Source organism: Sebastes umbrosus, chromosome 12 (assembly GCF_015220745.1).
Source record: "Sebastes umbrosus isolate fSebUmb1 chromosome 12, fSebUmb1.pri, whole genome shotgun sequence".
NCBI lineage: Eukaryota > Metazoa > Chordata > Actinopteri > Perciformes > Sebastidae > Sebastes > Sebastes umbrosus.
The window spans coordinates 31,852,191-31,868,054 of NC_051280.1; the positions used below are offsets into that span (position 1 = coordinate 31,852,191).

Genomic DNA, 15,864 nt, shown 5'->3' on the forward strand with positions numbered 1-15,864 from the left:
ACGTTACGGCGAGTTAAGCTGACGTCCGTTGTGTATACTGTATTCGTGTGTGTCACAGCTGGAGTGGGCAGTAGATTTGACATGGAGGTTCTGTTTCCCTGAGTGTTTATCAGAGAATAAACAGAGACCAACTATAAGGAGATCCCGGTGTCACGGCGTCTTTACTAACTAACCAACACAACGCAGAAGCCCACCGGTTACACACATCAAAACTGATGAGTTTATCAGGAGTTTGTCAGGAGTGGGGACATGGACACGTTTAAAGAGTTCAAATACAGGTTTATCAAGGCAGTGAAAGAAAACTCAATGACTGTACTCTGAGAAACTCCAACAGCAGTTGTCAGTAAACAACCCTGCTTCTGTCTGAAAGGGTCTCAGATAGATACCGAATGCAAACCTAAAGCTCCCCCCCCCATCCCCACTCCACTAACGACGTCTGCATGGCCAAAGACCTGAATGAGTTCTACTGTCGTTTTAAAAGACAATGGGACAGTCCTGAACACCGACGACTCTCTCCATCCTGGAGAGGAACGTTAACAGGCTGTTCAAGAACAGCATACACACATCCTCCGACCGCGTCCAACACTGTTTTGCAAGACGGGCTTCACTAGATATAACTTTGCGGTTTTGGTGCTTCCGTGTAGTTTGTGTTGGAGTCTGAGTCTGAACAGCGTAGTCACACGCGAGCGCGCATATGCGAGCGTGCATGGGACACCGACCCGGGCGATTTATACGTGTAAGAAGTTACTAACAGTCCCTTTAAAAATAAAGTGTCTTGGAATTTGTAGTGTAATTTTTGTGTACACTCTCATATTAGTTTACTATTTTCTCCATCAGCTTTCTATGATACCCTGGAATGAAGACAAAGAGGAAAATACTTTGTTCATGTTTGTTTATTCATCATGTAAATCCTTTAGTTTGTTCACACATCCCATCAGTAAAGTCTATTAAATGACTCTCATTCAATGATCTCATGTTCAGATTCACTTCATCAACACAATCAGTTTGTTTGAGCAGAATCTCAGCGATGTGAACGAGAATAATGAAGGATCTCATTTATTATGATCATGATGATTACAGTTTTATAAAGCTCATAGGTCTGTCAAACAAATAAAAGTCAATGTAATATAGTTTTTTTCCCTAAAATATCTTTTAGAGCACCGAGAAGTTAATATATTCATGTAGAGAATTATCAGTTCAGGTGAACAAAGATCATCATGAGCAGTGAAACAGACACAGGAAGGAGCGCCACCTGAAGACACTCACACATTTACAGAACAACTCATGAGAAGATGTCAAAGTACCACCATAATGTTTGATTGACAGCTGATCTCTGAGCAGTGAAGAAATGACTTAATCAGCTCTCAGCAACAAACATGGAGACAAAATGAGTTTAAGAGTTAAAACACAGAATTTAACCCTTAAATGACTTCTGTCTATTTCAGTTTATAGAACTCAGCAGTGTCTCCATCATAATAAAGACAAAGTCCAGCATAGAGAGGCTCAGTGAATGTGGTCTGGACTCTGTGGAGGAGAGTCATGGTTTCAGAGACGCTGTAGAAGGACAGAATACCTGCAATGTGATCCAGGTACACTCCTACTCTGGAGGACCGAGGACCTGAGATGGGAGATTCGACTTTGTTGTACAAAAAATTATAATTGTTGTTGTCACATCTTAATGCCCAAGATATGTCATTCCATCCAAACCAACATTCATCGCAGCTTCCTGCTCTCCTGATACTCTTGTATGCGACTGCTACATCAACTGCTCTCTCCCTCCACTCCACCTCCCAGTAACAACGTTCAGTCAGACTCTCTCTACTCAGGACCTGATGACAATCAGTGAATCTGTCTGGGTGACTAGAATAAGACTGTTGTTGCATCGTAAATGTTGCTTTTCTGTTCCCCTCAGATAATAACAGCTGTGTGTATGCTGTGTTTGGATCCAGTGTGATTTCACGTGAATATTGTAAGAATCCAGCTCTGGTCTTGGGCTCTGGTTGTGACAGTAAAACATCCACTTCAGTGACTGTCTGTGAGATGTTTGTCCATTTCTCTCTCAGAACGTCCTGTAGTTTATCTCTGACTTCTGTCAAAGCCGCCGTCACGTCCTCAAAGTAGCGCCGAGGACGGATATTGATGCTGGATGTAGACTCGCTGAGCGGTGACAGTGAGGAGTAGCTGAGTAGAAACTGGTTGTGATCCTCTGTGTGTGACAGCAGCTTCAACTCAACGTCTCTCCTCTTCAGCTCAGTGATCTCCTGCTCCAGCTTCTCCTGAAGCTCTTTGACTCGACTCACTTCACTTTCCTGCTGGGATCTGACCTGCTGCTTCACATCACAGCTTCTTTTCTCCATGAGACGGATCAGCTCGGTGAAGATCTTCTCACTGTCCTCCACTGCTTTATCAGCAGAGCGATTGACAGCCTCCACCTCCTGTTGGAGCAGCTTTACATCTTTCTCTCTGTCCTGGATCCTCTGCTGGATGTTGAGTCGACTCACCTCCAGCTCTCTCTGCCTCTCGGTCCTTTCTGCTGCAGCTGAGACGGTGTCGTGGCCTTTATGTTCATCCACAGAGCAGAGATAACAGATACACTGCTGATCAGTACGACAGAACATTTTCATCACCTCATCGTGACGAGAGCAGATGTTCTCCTGGAGCTTCTTGGAGGGCTCCACCAGCTTGTGTTTCTTTAATGGAACTGAGTCATAATGAAGCTGGAGGTGTTTCTCACAGTAAGAGGCCAGACACACCAGACAGGATTTGAAGGCTTTCAGTTTCCTCCCAGTGCAGACATCACAGGTCACATCTTCAGGTCCAGCATAGCAGTGATCAGCAGGAGCAGCTTGGAGTCCAGTCTTCTTCAGTTCCTCCACTAAAACTGCTAACATGGTGTTTTTCATCAGGACAGGCCTCGGTGTGAAGGTCTGCCTACACTGAGGGCAGCTGTAGATCTTCTTCTCATCCTCTCCATCCCAGAAGCCTTTAATACAGTTCATGCAGTAGCTGTGTCCACAGGAAGTAGCCACCGGATCCTTCAGTAGATCCAGACAGATCGAACAAGAGAATGAGTCTCGGTCCAGCTGAACTCCTTTCTGCGCCATTTCACCTCAGTAGCAACGACTGTCTGAGTTTAACTTCCTGAGAAATGAATCTAGTTTGAAGTCTGATCTAAACAACATGTTTGTGCAGTGAATGGAGCCTGTCAGCTCTCACCATCTTTGTTACACCCTCTTTCAAACTGTAAATCTGAAGGGGAGGGAACAAAGAAATAAGCGGACCGAGTGGAGCTGTCTGTGTTTGAGAGCAGGAAGAGGAGGGAGGGGTTATAAAGCTATGAGTCATTCCAGGAAGAGGAGCTTGTGAATTTTAACTCTGTGTGTTCCAATACCCATACTACCATACTATTTAGTATGACAGAAAAATATTTCCTATGTCCCAATACATAGTATGTCAAATGCGGTATGCCAACAAATAACAGAATGTCCTACTACATCTGGTCGCATTTTGCAGAATGCAAGTAAACATGCTTTTCTGGCTGTTCTGACCCACAATCCTCTGTGCAGCAGATATATGAGCAAGAGGGTCAAAGGTCAAGGCCAAATAGTAAGTCACAATACTGCATACAACAGTGCGTACTTTGTAAGGACAGCAGCAGTATGTACTAAAAGTAAAAAGGGTGCAATTTGGAACATAGCCTCTGTTTCCTAATTTACAACAAAGCCTCAGTTAAAACCTGCTCCACATTTGAAAACATTTCGGTTTTTAGTTTTAAAATACTTCTTGGTGACGGCTCCATATTTCTCTGACTCATCCTCAAATTCAGTTTGATTTTCTTTTACTGATTAAAACAGCTGTGTGACGGTAGGTTAGTGGAGCTATCAAACTAAACTGTCATAAAATACACAGTTTGCTTTAAAATAATTGTTATTTTAAGCTGCGATGTTCACTGCAGGATGACATGTCACAACCTCACCGAGCCTTTGGCAGCTTCAAACAAAATCAGTAAAGAGACATTTAAATGGAGATTGAAACACTGGCATCTTTAATTCAGTGCAGCCTGTCTGGTCAGACCAGAACCAGTCAAATAAAAAAGATTGCTGAGAAGAAACATATTAAATTAAAATGACAGTAAAATATTAATAAAACTTGTGTCACTCACTGGGTGAGAGTCTATAGTCAGAAAACTACTCTGGAACATAAACTCTCCATCAAACACGATGAGTTGGCATCAAAGTAGTCTGAACATCTTGTTGCTTTTGGACATGAAGTCTTCCTGATGTTTATTCCCATTTGAGTGAATGCAGCGTCACATATATAGGCAGTAGCATTAAGATACAGTCCTTCTTACAGTATTTGTGTGATGTAAATAGTGTAGCAGTTTAATAAACTAATGCAATAAACTAATTAAGGTTGTGAAAGATTCAAGTCGTGAAGCTAACCGTTTATGGATCCCAATGAGCTAGTTTGTTAGGTTGCAGCTATAAAGTGCTCATTGGTCCGGGTAACAGTTTTAACAAATTAGCAGCAAGTTAACAAACAATTCTATAAAAACACAAGACGAAGACCGCGTCCGAAATCACTCCCAATGCATTACGCAAGGTTCTTCTGACTTTCCCAGTTGGAAATGCTACTGAAGTCGGGGGGCGCTCCAGTTGAAATTTCCGACTGGGAACTCAGAAATTCTGACTTTCCAGTTCAAATGAAACAATCCCAAAATGCAATATGCCAGATTTTATGGATGCAAAAGTTACATTACACCTGTAAGTGACAAAATAAAGATGATTAAGTGCCTGAAATCTCAGTTTACTGCTCACCATGACTGAACTGTTTTGTGTCTGTTATACAGGAAGCAGAGGATGAGTGAACAAGGGAGTGATTTCAGACTCAGAATGCCCATTAAGTGCCTAAGGTCAAAGGTTAGGGCGCGGCGAGGCCTCAGCAGACGGACTCGGCCATCCTCTCAGGCCGAGCTGATTGACAGGTGCTGGGCGGGGTGAAGACGTCGGGGTCGCTGATGCCCAGCTGGAGGTTGAAGAAGCGGGTGGAGGTGGTGACGCTGCTGTTCCAGGTGTAGGTCTCCTGCACTGGGTAGCAGTCCTTCAGGGTGTAAACGCCCACCCAGGTCTCATCTGGTGGAAGACAAGCAGACGTAGCAGCTCAAAGAGGAACTTATTCCACCGACAGCTGCTCTTTAAAAGGACCAATATGTAATATATTTACTGTAATAAATCATAAAATGAGCATTACGTGTCATTACAGATTAAGGAAACATGCTGAATTGAAATACTGGCTTCTCTGACATAATGCCTCTGCACCAGCGACAGCCGTAATGATAAAAACAAACCACATTTGTGTAACTTACGTTGGCGCGCCGGCTTCCTGTCCGACCACTCCAGAGCCTCCACGTTGTCCCCGGGGCCTCCGATGAAGTACTGGTCCTCGAAGGTGGAGTTGTCTGGGATGTCGAAGGGATCCCAGGCGTCCGTCAGAGCGACCTTTGAGCAGTCCTTCGTCTTCTGGTCGATCTGGAACATCACCATGCTCTGGTACAAGTAGATGTACTCAAAGAACCTAGAGCCGGACAGAGAGAACGAGGGAGGGGAAGTGAGAAGCTGCATTTTTTTTAGCCACTTGGGGGCAGCAGAACGACCTCAACACCATCCAAGACCTTGACCATGAACTCAGGCCTCAGTGAGAAAATCTCTATTTTTGTTGATTCTTTTTTAAAACCTCATTTTATGTCTCTTCTCCCACATTTGTGGGATACAATCGATAAGATTAACATCCTAAAATCTATTGAATACCTGTGAACCAAAGAACCAAAGAGACACATAGACAATAATAGATGGAGAGAATAGAATGAACACTGTGACCATGTGATTTTTTGCTGTTTTCTTATTTGGCCCATCGAGAAGTATTTTTTATTTTTTATTATTAAGCGGAATAAGGGGAACTATTATGATGATGTCATGATTATTATCATTTTAATGAATTTCAAATTATTTTCCACTCACTTATTTAGTTACCATTATTATTATTATTATTATTATTATTATTATTATGACTGTTTCTCTTTGCTTTTATTTTAATTTGTTTATTCTTATTTCTTTCTCCTCTTTTTTTTCTCTTGAATTTTTCCCCCCTTTTGCATAAAAATATTGCTTTTGGATTTAAACATGATGCTACGGCATGTTCTTTGTCTTATGTAAGGGATAATGTACAGCGAAATAAACCATGACAGGGAGATGTAGTTCACGTCTAGCATCGCCCTGAAGGGGTTTATTTCACAACAATGACCCGCTAGCTGTACATTATCACGCTTATTACACGGCTACTTACTGAAGAAAACACAAAAATAACGGTCTGTTATACATAGCAACGGGAACGCAGTCTGTTATACATAGCAACGGTCTGTTATACATAGCAACGGCCTGTTATACATAGCAACGGTCTGCTATACATAGCAACGGGAACGCAGGCTGTTATACATAGCAACGGGAACGCAGTCTGTTATACATAGCAACGGTCTGTTATACATAGCAACGGCCTGTTATACATAGCAACGGTCTGCTATACATAGCACTGGTCTGTTATAAAAAAATAACAGACCGTAGAACGCTGTGATTGACCAATCAGAGTCGAGTATTCAACAAAGCTGTGTAATAATCATTGATATAGTACGATGCAATGATTTTGTTGATCTTGGAGAACAAAGTACATGTATGGTTTAATTGAGTCAATAAATAAAAAGTAAAAAAAAGAAAATACCTGTGAACAATATATTATTTACCACATGCGGAGCAAATTGAAGCAATTTACTTTTTTCTGCAGGATTTTAATTTAAATATATCACCAAGTGTTGATTGCATGTAGGAACTAATAAAGTTGGTCTCAGCTAAGAAACGTTTTCATGTAGAAATATGAATTTCACCTCAAGATAAAAGCAGAACAAGCAGAGTTGGAAGAATACTGTAAAATATATATATATATATATATAATGTTGTAGCATTAAGACTTCCCTTCACTGGAACGACGGGGCTGAGGACAGGGTTGTCCATATACATTTGGCAGTGTACTGTAATTCTGTGAAACATGTGGCAGAGCTTAAGTAAGCAAGCTAAACAAACCAAAGTCGATTAGCTGACTTTGTCCTTGTTTACCGGCCAGAGAACATTTCTCAATGCAGACTTCAGTCCTGGCAGAGACTCAGTGTTGGTTTATTCTTGCATCACTGCTACAGTAAATAATACAAACTTTAAAAAGGCAGTCTCATACAGCAGGGCTACAACGAGCTGTTAAAGGATTGAACTCAAGGGAAAATGCATCAATTAGTAGGTAAGCCTAAAACTTTTGGGTTGCCAGGTTGTGAAAAACACTTGTAAACCTTCTGGAAAAGGCTGCAGATAATCTGGAAATGTATTATTATTTATTAGAAATAATTGTGTATTTTTTTATGTGTATATGTGTTTATTTAAATGTATTTTGTGTTATTATTATTATTGCTAGTGATATAACTTTGTACCTTTTCTAAATAAAGCTTTACAGATCATTCTATACACAGTCAATACAAATGGGTTTAGGGTTGCCAGGTTGTAAAAAACAAAACAAAACCTTGACTACTCACTTTCTGGATCTGGAACAAACATCAATTTATGAACAACTTATTAAGCATTTAGTAATACTAATAACACCATTATGACCTATCAGACAAGATGAACACCAGCCCAAGGGATGTTTCACAACCTGGCAACCCATAAATTGTTATTATTAATGGTTCATAACTGCTCTATAAAGCAGATAAATTACACATAAATCATTAATAAAGCCCTAATATTAACTCTTTGTAAAAGGTATTGTTATGTCTATCTTCTTTTTATTGATATTATTATGCATTACATATATATTTTTGTATTCTAAGTATTTTAGTTAACTTTAATCAGTTAATTTTAGTTAGGGTTTAGAAGGGTTATTTTCTAAATATTTTCACAGTGTCACAACACTACAATATTGTGATATTTCCAATGAAAAATAATGTGTAAATATATATGTCACTGCAGGAAAATAACAGGTAAATTATCAGATTATTAAAGCAATAATTTAGCATTAGATCTATTATTTATTATTATTATTTATTTTTTCTATTATTTATTTTCAATTATTTATATTAGATTTAAATCTATTTCACCTACTTTTACATTACATATTAAATGTGTGCAATAGGCCACATATGATCCCAGCTCAGACTATATTATACTAGTTAAGGACGGATGGATCTAACTTCTGTCAACCCATAAATTGTTATTATTATTAATGGATTATAACTGCTCTATAAAGCAGATAAATCACACATAAGTCATTAATAAAGCCCTTTTTGACTGTTTATAAAAGTCTTCTTATTGATATTATTATGCGTTATATATATATTTTTGTATTGTAAGTATTTTAGTTAACATAATCTAAAGTATTTACAGTGAGGGTTTACAGGGTTATTATTATTATTATTATTATTATTATATTATTTTAGGGTTATTTTCCAAATATTTTCACAGTGTCACAACACTACAATATTGTGATATTTCCAATGAAAAACAAAATAATGTGTAAAATGATATGTCACTGCAGGAAAATAACAGGTAAATTATCAGATTATTAAAGCAATTATTTAGCATTAGATTTAAATCTATTTCACCCACTTTTACATTACATATTAAATGTGTGCATAGAAATAACAATAATAATAATGACAAAAAGAAAGAGTAGATTTAGAAAAAACTAAACAAATTAGCAAACAAAAAACAACAACAAAAAAGCAATTATTTAGCATTAGATTTAAATCTATTTCACACATTTTTACATTACATATTAAATGTGTGCAATTGGACAGATATATATATATATCTAAATATATATATATATATATGCTCCCAGCTCAGTATATATATTATATGAGTTAATGACAGGTGGATCTTACTTCTGACACGGTGTGTGTTTCTTGTTCTGCTGCAGGACTCGGAGCCTCTGCTTCAGGCCGTCGTAGGAGACCGCTGCTCGGCGGTTCCTCCCGGTGCTGCTGTCGAACATCACCCAGCTGCCCTCCCACTGCAGCGGGGCGAGGCAGGGCGCGGCCGCCGGGGAGGCCTCCAGTCGGCCGGGGAGACCGAGGACAGACGCTCCGGCAGCGGCCACGAACACCAGCAACAGTCGGTGCATTGCGTCGTCTGGAACAGCTAGAGTTAGTCCCGTTAGATGGTTCTGGTGTTAGTGTTGTTGATGTTGTTGAAGCTGCTGCAGACAGGTGGACAAAAAACACCTTCCGGTTGGGTTTTCAAAAATAAAAGCTGGTATGAACCTTTCTGAAATTATATATAATGTTAATGTAGCGCAAGTGTCTTAAATAAACAGTCTGTAAATAATAATAATAATAATAATAATGATAATGATAATGATAATGATAATGATAATAATAATAATAATAATAATGATAATAATGATAATTGTTATTATAATGATAATAATAATAATAATTATTATTATTGTTATTATAATGATAATAAAATAATAATATTTACTTTAATATTTAATAATATTTATCTACTTATATTCAGTATATCATATTATATTCAGTATAGATTTATATATATATATATATATATATATAAAAAATAAAATAAAATTAAAAATTAAAAATAATAATACAAAAATTTAAATAAAAAAATATCTAAAAAAAAAATATATATATATATAAAATACAAATAGAAAATAGAAAAAATAACAAATTAAAGAATAAAAAATAAAAAATAAGTTCAACTGGAATTTAAAAACGCGTTTTGCTGCTCTCTGTTACAAAAGAGAGGAACTGCAGTTATTTCATGATGGTTATGGCTGTCAGTTGTGCCGACAACACAACATTAAACTTAAAAATAATACATTATTAAAAATGTTAAAATAAAAAATAAAAAAAATAAAATAAAAAGGAAAAAATTTAAAATTAAAAATAATAAAAAAAAAATTAAATAAAAAAATTTAAATAAAGTAAATATGTAAAATAAAAAAGAAAAGAAAAGAAAAAAAATAAAGAAATTAAAGAATAAAAAAATAAAAAATAAAAAAATAAGTTCAACTGGAATTTAAAAACGCGTTTTGCTGCTCTCTGTTACAAAAGAGAGGAACTGCAGTTATTTAATGACGTTACGGCTGTCAGTTGTGCCAATAACACAACATTAAACTTAAAAATAATACATTATTAATAATGTTTATTTCTGAGCTTGTGATTCTCCTCTCTGCCACTAGAGGGCAGACCTTCTCATTGGTCGCATTCTCTTTCCGTCACGCTGTGGCGGCGCGGCGTGATGACGTCTCCTCCTCCTCACCAGCACCAACATGGCGAAGAAACAGAAACAACGTGGGAAAACATCCTCGACCTCAAAGACGACAGATATGGAGAAACACACGGAACATTTCAGTTTAATACTCGCGTCCAGTGACGACGACGAGATGCCCGAAGAGGTGACGTTTGAAGACTCGAAGGCTGAGGCTTTACGGAGCATGAAACAGGCGCTGGACGCAGACAGACGGTAGATAACCAGCTAGTTCTGTGTTAACCAAACCCCATTCAAAATAATATGACTTTCGACATTTCCGTGCTGCATGGCAGAATGAACACACCACAACGAGTTGTTCACCACATATTCTGATTACTACAGGAGTACTCTTTACATCGGCGTGCACATTCAGCACTCAGCATCTCCCTATATGTGTAATTATTTAACAACTTAACAGCGTCTCCCCAAAAATGTTCTACATTTGCGTGAACAAGATGCGCTGTTTTTTTACCTTTTTTTCAATGGAGTTTGGTGTGACGATCTGACAAGATACACTGTCTGCTGCCACTAAGATAACTTTTAATGTGTTTGCAGGGAAAAAGAGCTGCTGAAAGAGAAGAGAAGGAAAAGACAGGAATTGTTCCAGGAACAGAAGGTCTGTGTTTGTGTGTGTTTGTTGTATTAAAATGTCTAATAATACCATTTCATAGACATCCTGGTAATTATGAAGCCTTTTAATGTCCAAATGGGACTTTTAGAAATCATTTGAATAGATAAAACCAATATCTAACTTTAACTTTTACAGTCTTTGTGTGCATGTTTGTGGTGCTTTCAGATATTTGGAAACATTAGTGTTTATTAATATACCAGGGCAGGTATTAATAAAGCCCTGTTTTTATTCATTTATATAAAGTCTCATATATACAGTAGAATATTAGCATGACTATTGGTACAAACTACATACATGGTGCAGATGTAATGAAAAATTATTTATGTATGTTGAATTACCAGGAATATTATCTCATAACAGATAGTGGCTAAACTTTTTAATATTGTGCATCCCTATATGGAGGACCATAGGAGTCACGGAAATAGTAATAAAGCATTTAATTGATTAATAACTAATTGTACAATAAAAATAGTTTATTAAACTATGAATAAATGGAATTAAATTACAAAATACTTAATTATTTGACATTTTAATGGGCATTAAAAAGAAAAATTATAAAATAATTTACAAATATTAATCCATCAATACATTTTTCAAATTAAAAAGGGATTTACAAAAAACACCGTAAAACGGTCAATAAGTACATCATGTAAAAAATACATTAATGAATTCATAAATAAATAATGGAATTTAGATTTGTATTGAATGTGCACTAACATGTTGTTGGTTTTGGTCTTTTCATGGGATCTTTTTATAGTTATAGAGATATACTTACCGTCAGTTGAAGCTGCGATATGGTGTCATATTAATTTATTGTGAAAGATTTTTAATTTTGGATTTTTTTTTTAAATCCATGCAAGCTACACTCTGTGGCAGAAGTCTGTAAAGACAATGATCTGCCTCAATTTGAGCATTGCTACAGTGACGTCTGTCGCGTCCCACTGAGGCGTCCGTTCACCTGGGACTCCTGCTGCGGACGCGACGGCGACATTTAACAACTTTAGTCCTGTAAAATGTTATTTGAAAATGCAGTTTAAAAAGAGAACTAAATAAATGGATTCAGAAATTGAATTAAGAATACAGGTTTTAATCAGGCATTTAAGAGGGCAACTTCTTTTCCCATTTGCAAATTTTTATTTATGGATTATGGTGTTTTTGTAAATCCCTTTTTAATTTCCAATTAATTTTTAATTTGAATTTTTTTAATTTAATGATGGATTAATATTTTATTTGCAAATTCTTTTTATTGCCCATTAACATGTCAAATAATTAATTACTTTGTAATTTAGTCCATTTATTCATAGTTTAATAAATAAACACATTTATAAACAAATGTATTAATGCCTATTTTTAATGTACAATTAGTTATTAATCAATTAAATGCTTTATTATTATTTCCGTGACTCTTGTGGTCCTCCATATCCCGAACTGTCAAGTAATGCTGCTTTTTAAAAAATGTATTCCTGAGTTTTTAAAAGTGTTTTATGGATTTTTTTTCTCCCTGAGATATATTCAGTGTCAGACCAATACATGTTAATCATGTTAAAATGTTATAATTATAATCTGAAACTTATCTTTCTTAATAATAAATAAATCGTCAGACTGACTGGATGCAGCAGCCAAATATAATAAATAAATAACATTAACCATGTGATTTTTAATGTTTCCCACAGAAAAGAAAACTCTTACCGGCGGACGTGTTGGAGGAAATCGCCTCGGCTCCTTCAAAGTAAGTTTACCGGTCCTGCAGCTCTCCTCCGTCTCTGTTTAGCGAACGCTTAATTAAATCTGCTTTATTTTACAGGAAGCAGAAACCGTCTGAGGCTGAAGGTAAAAAAAGCTCATTTCTGCCGTCAGATTTTAAAAATTAAGCTGACACACGTTAGACTTATGTTTTCAACCTGTCCTCAGCAGCTGAAGAGGAGGAGGAGGCTGAAGAGGAGGAGGAGGCTGAAGAGGGAAAGAAGAAGAAAGGGAAGGGGAAACCGGCACACGCCCGAATGTATGTAAAAATCCTCTTTTTCTATTATTGTTTTCGTCAGCAGTCAAACTGAATTAATCACTAAGCACACGCTGGCTGGTTGGTCTGAAGTCGAACTGATCAGACTCATCAGATTTAGCCGACGACGCACAATTAACACATGAACACTCGTTTCCGTTTGTCAGTCTGAAGGGAAACTACACGGTGACGACGGGGAAGGAGCGAGCGGCGGGGTCGTTCCAGCGGCAGGCGGCCGAGGACTTCCTCCAGTCCAGACTGTACGGACCAGGGAGCTGCAGGACCACGAGTGAGAAAGAATCAGTTAAATCATAAACTATAAATGTCAAATATGCTTGTTTGAACTCTGAACCCTGCTCTAAAATCATCTGTTTCTATTTATTATATTTGTATATGTACTGTACTCAGTGAGTCCTTGCTAAAGAGAACTTGCTCTCAATGGCCTTCCATGTTTAAATAAGGTTATAATACTATAATAATTTACATTTTATTAGACAAAATAATCAGTCTCTATGTCTAGATGAATGACATAGACCTAGATTCAAGAGAATATATATATATATTTTAAAATAATAGGACTTCCTGCTTGTTTGATTGAAAGCTACAGTGAGCAGCTGGAAATGACTGAGACTTTTAAAGAAAATTAAATATATATATATTTATATTTGTATTTGTGTCGGTAGGCCGACTAACACGTTGTTGGTTTTGGTCTTTTCATGGGATTCTTTTATGGAAATAGAGATATACTTAATGTCAGTTGAAGCTGCGATTTGGTGTCATTTATTAATTTATTTATTGTGAAGATTTTTTATTTTTTAAATCCTTGCAAGCTACACTCTGTGGCAGAAGTCTGCAAAGACAATGATCTGCCTCAATTTGAGTTTTGCTACAGTAACATCCCGTCGCGTCCCACTGAGGCGTCCGTTCACTTGGGACTCCTTCTGCGGACGCGACGGCAACATTTAACAGCTTTAGTCCCGTTTCCACCACAGGATCTTTCCCCCCCAGAGCTAGGAACGTTTTTATGAACTCTATATTTCAATAGCAGGGACATTTAACTCCCCAAAAAAGGCCCGGTGGTCGGTGGAGTAGTACTTTCTGAAAGTACAGGAACTTTCGGGGTGGAGTTTGCAGAAACGACCGTCTCTGATTGATCAAACACACACAGCGCCGCTGCTTGTCCGCGGCTCTACACGCAGCATCTAAGTTATCTATCTGCTAAGTTATCGCTCCCGGACGGGTGAACTGGGGACTCAGTTGTCTGTTGTGCTCCTACACTGCAGCGGGCGCACCGCTGCATGCGAGGCGGTTAATAATCGGTTAACGAGGGTCGGTTATCGGTTAACAACATTTTTAAAATTAGCATCCTTACCGGGGTGGAAACGCAGACAACAGTCGGCCGAAGGAACCTTTTTAGTTCCTTGAAAAGTAGTTTCAGGGACTAAAAACGTTTGGCGGAAACCCGCCTTTTCAGTCTGGCTTTCGGCCCGATGTCCGGCTGAACGTGTTCACGCTTTCTGCTTTCAGGTAACGAGATGCTCTCCCTCCAGAACAAGAAGGGGATGCATAAAAGTGCAGCGGTGCAGTTTGTTAAGAAAGACTGGGGTGAGTTCTGTAGAACAGACGAAGCATTTTATCCACGGATAATTATCGTGTACGTGAGCTGTGTGTCGGTCGGTCTGTAATCACTCGTCTCTTCTGTCTGATCCTCCAGCCAGTAACGAAAAAGCCAAAGCGGAGAAGCTGAAGAAGAGGTGGATCCACAAGCAGAAGATTTCCTCCTGCTGACCGGTCGGACCGGCATCGACCCGGGCCAGCAGACGTTCGCTGCTCCTTCCGCACGCTGAATTTAAACGGACACCAATCATGAGCGACCGCCAGAAACACGAGGAAGACGTCATGTAAGCTTTGGGCTGGGACACCCTCTGGACAACTGACTCTATTGACTTGATGTGGACACGGCAGCAGCCGGAACCGCTCGGCCCGAATCACCAACGTGGAGCAGAACAACGCTTGAATCTTGAGACTGATTAGAGGCCCTTTTCCACGCCTTTAACTACCCATCAACGGGTTCTCATAAACCTGAATTAAAAAAGATCATCTGCTTCTTAAAGAGCAGAACATGTGACGATACAGTCGTTTAGTGTTTAAGGATTTTTAATCTGTAACCTTATAGTCAAGTTAATTGATGAGAATCTGATAAACTTTGTTTTCTGTAAAACAAATAAAAAATAAAAGCTTATATCTGTAAATATTTTTTTCAATTTTCCAAGCAGAGATGCCAAATATTTGCAGCTCTTTTTTGGGTCATTTCTGGGACTTTGTTGGTCTAAACATGCATTTTGAAGACATTACTTTGGGCTCTGGTAAATTATAAGTTGCTTTTGTCACTTTTTTAAAATTTTATATACTTAAGAAAACAATCATTAGTTTCAGCACAAATTGAAACTGTTCCTTTGTTATTGTACCTGTTGGAAATATCTGGATATGATTTATCATTAATTTAGTACTGAATAGAAAGTCAATAGGCGGTGATATTCCCCTCAAAACATCTGATTGTTTCGCTTGAATAAAAGGCCAAAGGAGGCAAAACTGTCCCAACATTTCACAATAAAAGATTAGGGAAAAGTCCAAATATTTTGACCTCTCAATGTATCATGAGACCCTGGAGGGTTCCTGCACCCCAGATTTGGAAAGGGATCAGAAATTGCTTGTTAACAGCGACACCTGTGGCCGTTGAGTCAACGAAAGTCAGCGTCCTGTTGCTCGCACTCGCGCTCGATCTACATAGACATGAAGGAGCATCGCTCAACACAGTGAGGAGACACACGTCAGCTAAAAGCACAATATCACTCTATATTTCAGCTGCT

The 15,864-nt window shown here is 38.0% G+C and overlaps 3 protein-coding genes across 5 annotated transcripts; 1 reads left to right on the plus strand and 2 right to left on the minus strand.

Moving 5' to 3' along the window:
* Nucleotides 1–878: 878 nt before the first annotated feature.
* On the minus strand, nucleotides 879–3,800 carry LOC119498972 (tripartite motif-containing protein 16-like). Its single transcript, XM_037788109.1, has 2 exons — nucleotides 1,368–3,800; nucleotides 879–1,303 (listed from the first exon to the last, which is right to left on the minus strand). The coding sequence occupies exon 1, from the start codon at nucleotides 3,102–3,104 to the stop codon at nucleotides 1,437–1,439; it is 1,668 nt and encodes a 555-aa protein (XP_037644037.1). The 5' UTR covers nucleotides 3,105–3,800; the 3' UTR covers nucleotides 879–1,303; nucleotides 1,368–1,436.
* Nucleotides 3,801–4,022: 222 nt separating this feature from the next.
* epdr1 (ependymin related 1) lies at nucleotides 4,023–9,323 on the minus strand. The gene is made up of 3 exons (XM_037788115.1): nucleotides 8,975–9,323; nucleotides 5,366–5,574; nucleotides 4,023–5,132 (listed from the first exon to the last, which is right to left on the minus strand). Exons 1-3 carry the CDS (start codon nucleotides 9,211–9,213, stop codon nucleotides 4,939–4,941), a joined length of 642 nt encoding a protein of 213 aa, XP_037644043.1. The 5' UTR covers nucleotides 9,214–9,323; the 3' UTR covers nucleotides 4,023–4,938.
* A 975-nt stretch (nucleotides 9,324–10,298) lies between these two features.
* On the plus strand, nucleotides 10,299–15,246 carry nol7 (nucleolar protein 7). 3 transcript variants are annotated; one of them, XM_037788114.1, is made up of 8 exons: nucleotides 10,299–10,577; nucleotides 10,920–10,980; nucleotides 12,669–12,724; nucleotides 12,800–12,825; nucleotides 12,907–12,997; nucleotides 13,162–13,297; nucleotides 14,522–14,599; nucleotides 14,709–15,246. In XM_037788114.1, the coding sequence occupies exons 1-8, from the start codon at nucleotides 10,384–10,386 to the stop codon at nucleotides 14,739–14,741; spliced, it is 675 nt and encodes a 224-aa protein (XP_037644042.1). In that variant the 5' UTR covers nucleotides 10,299–10,383; the 3' UTR covers nucleotides 14,742–15,246. The 3 variants fall into 3 exon arrangements, with proteins under 3 accessions (XP_037644042.1, XP_037644041.1, XP_037644040.1); XM_037788113.1 differs by having other exon boundaries at nucleotides 10,306–10,577; nucleotides 12,910–12,997; nucleotides 13,162–13,283; XM_037788112.1 differs by having other exon boundaries at nucleotides 10,307–10,577; nucleotides 13,162–13,283.
* The last annotated feature ends 618 nt before the right edge of the window (nucleotides 15,247–15,864 follow it).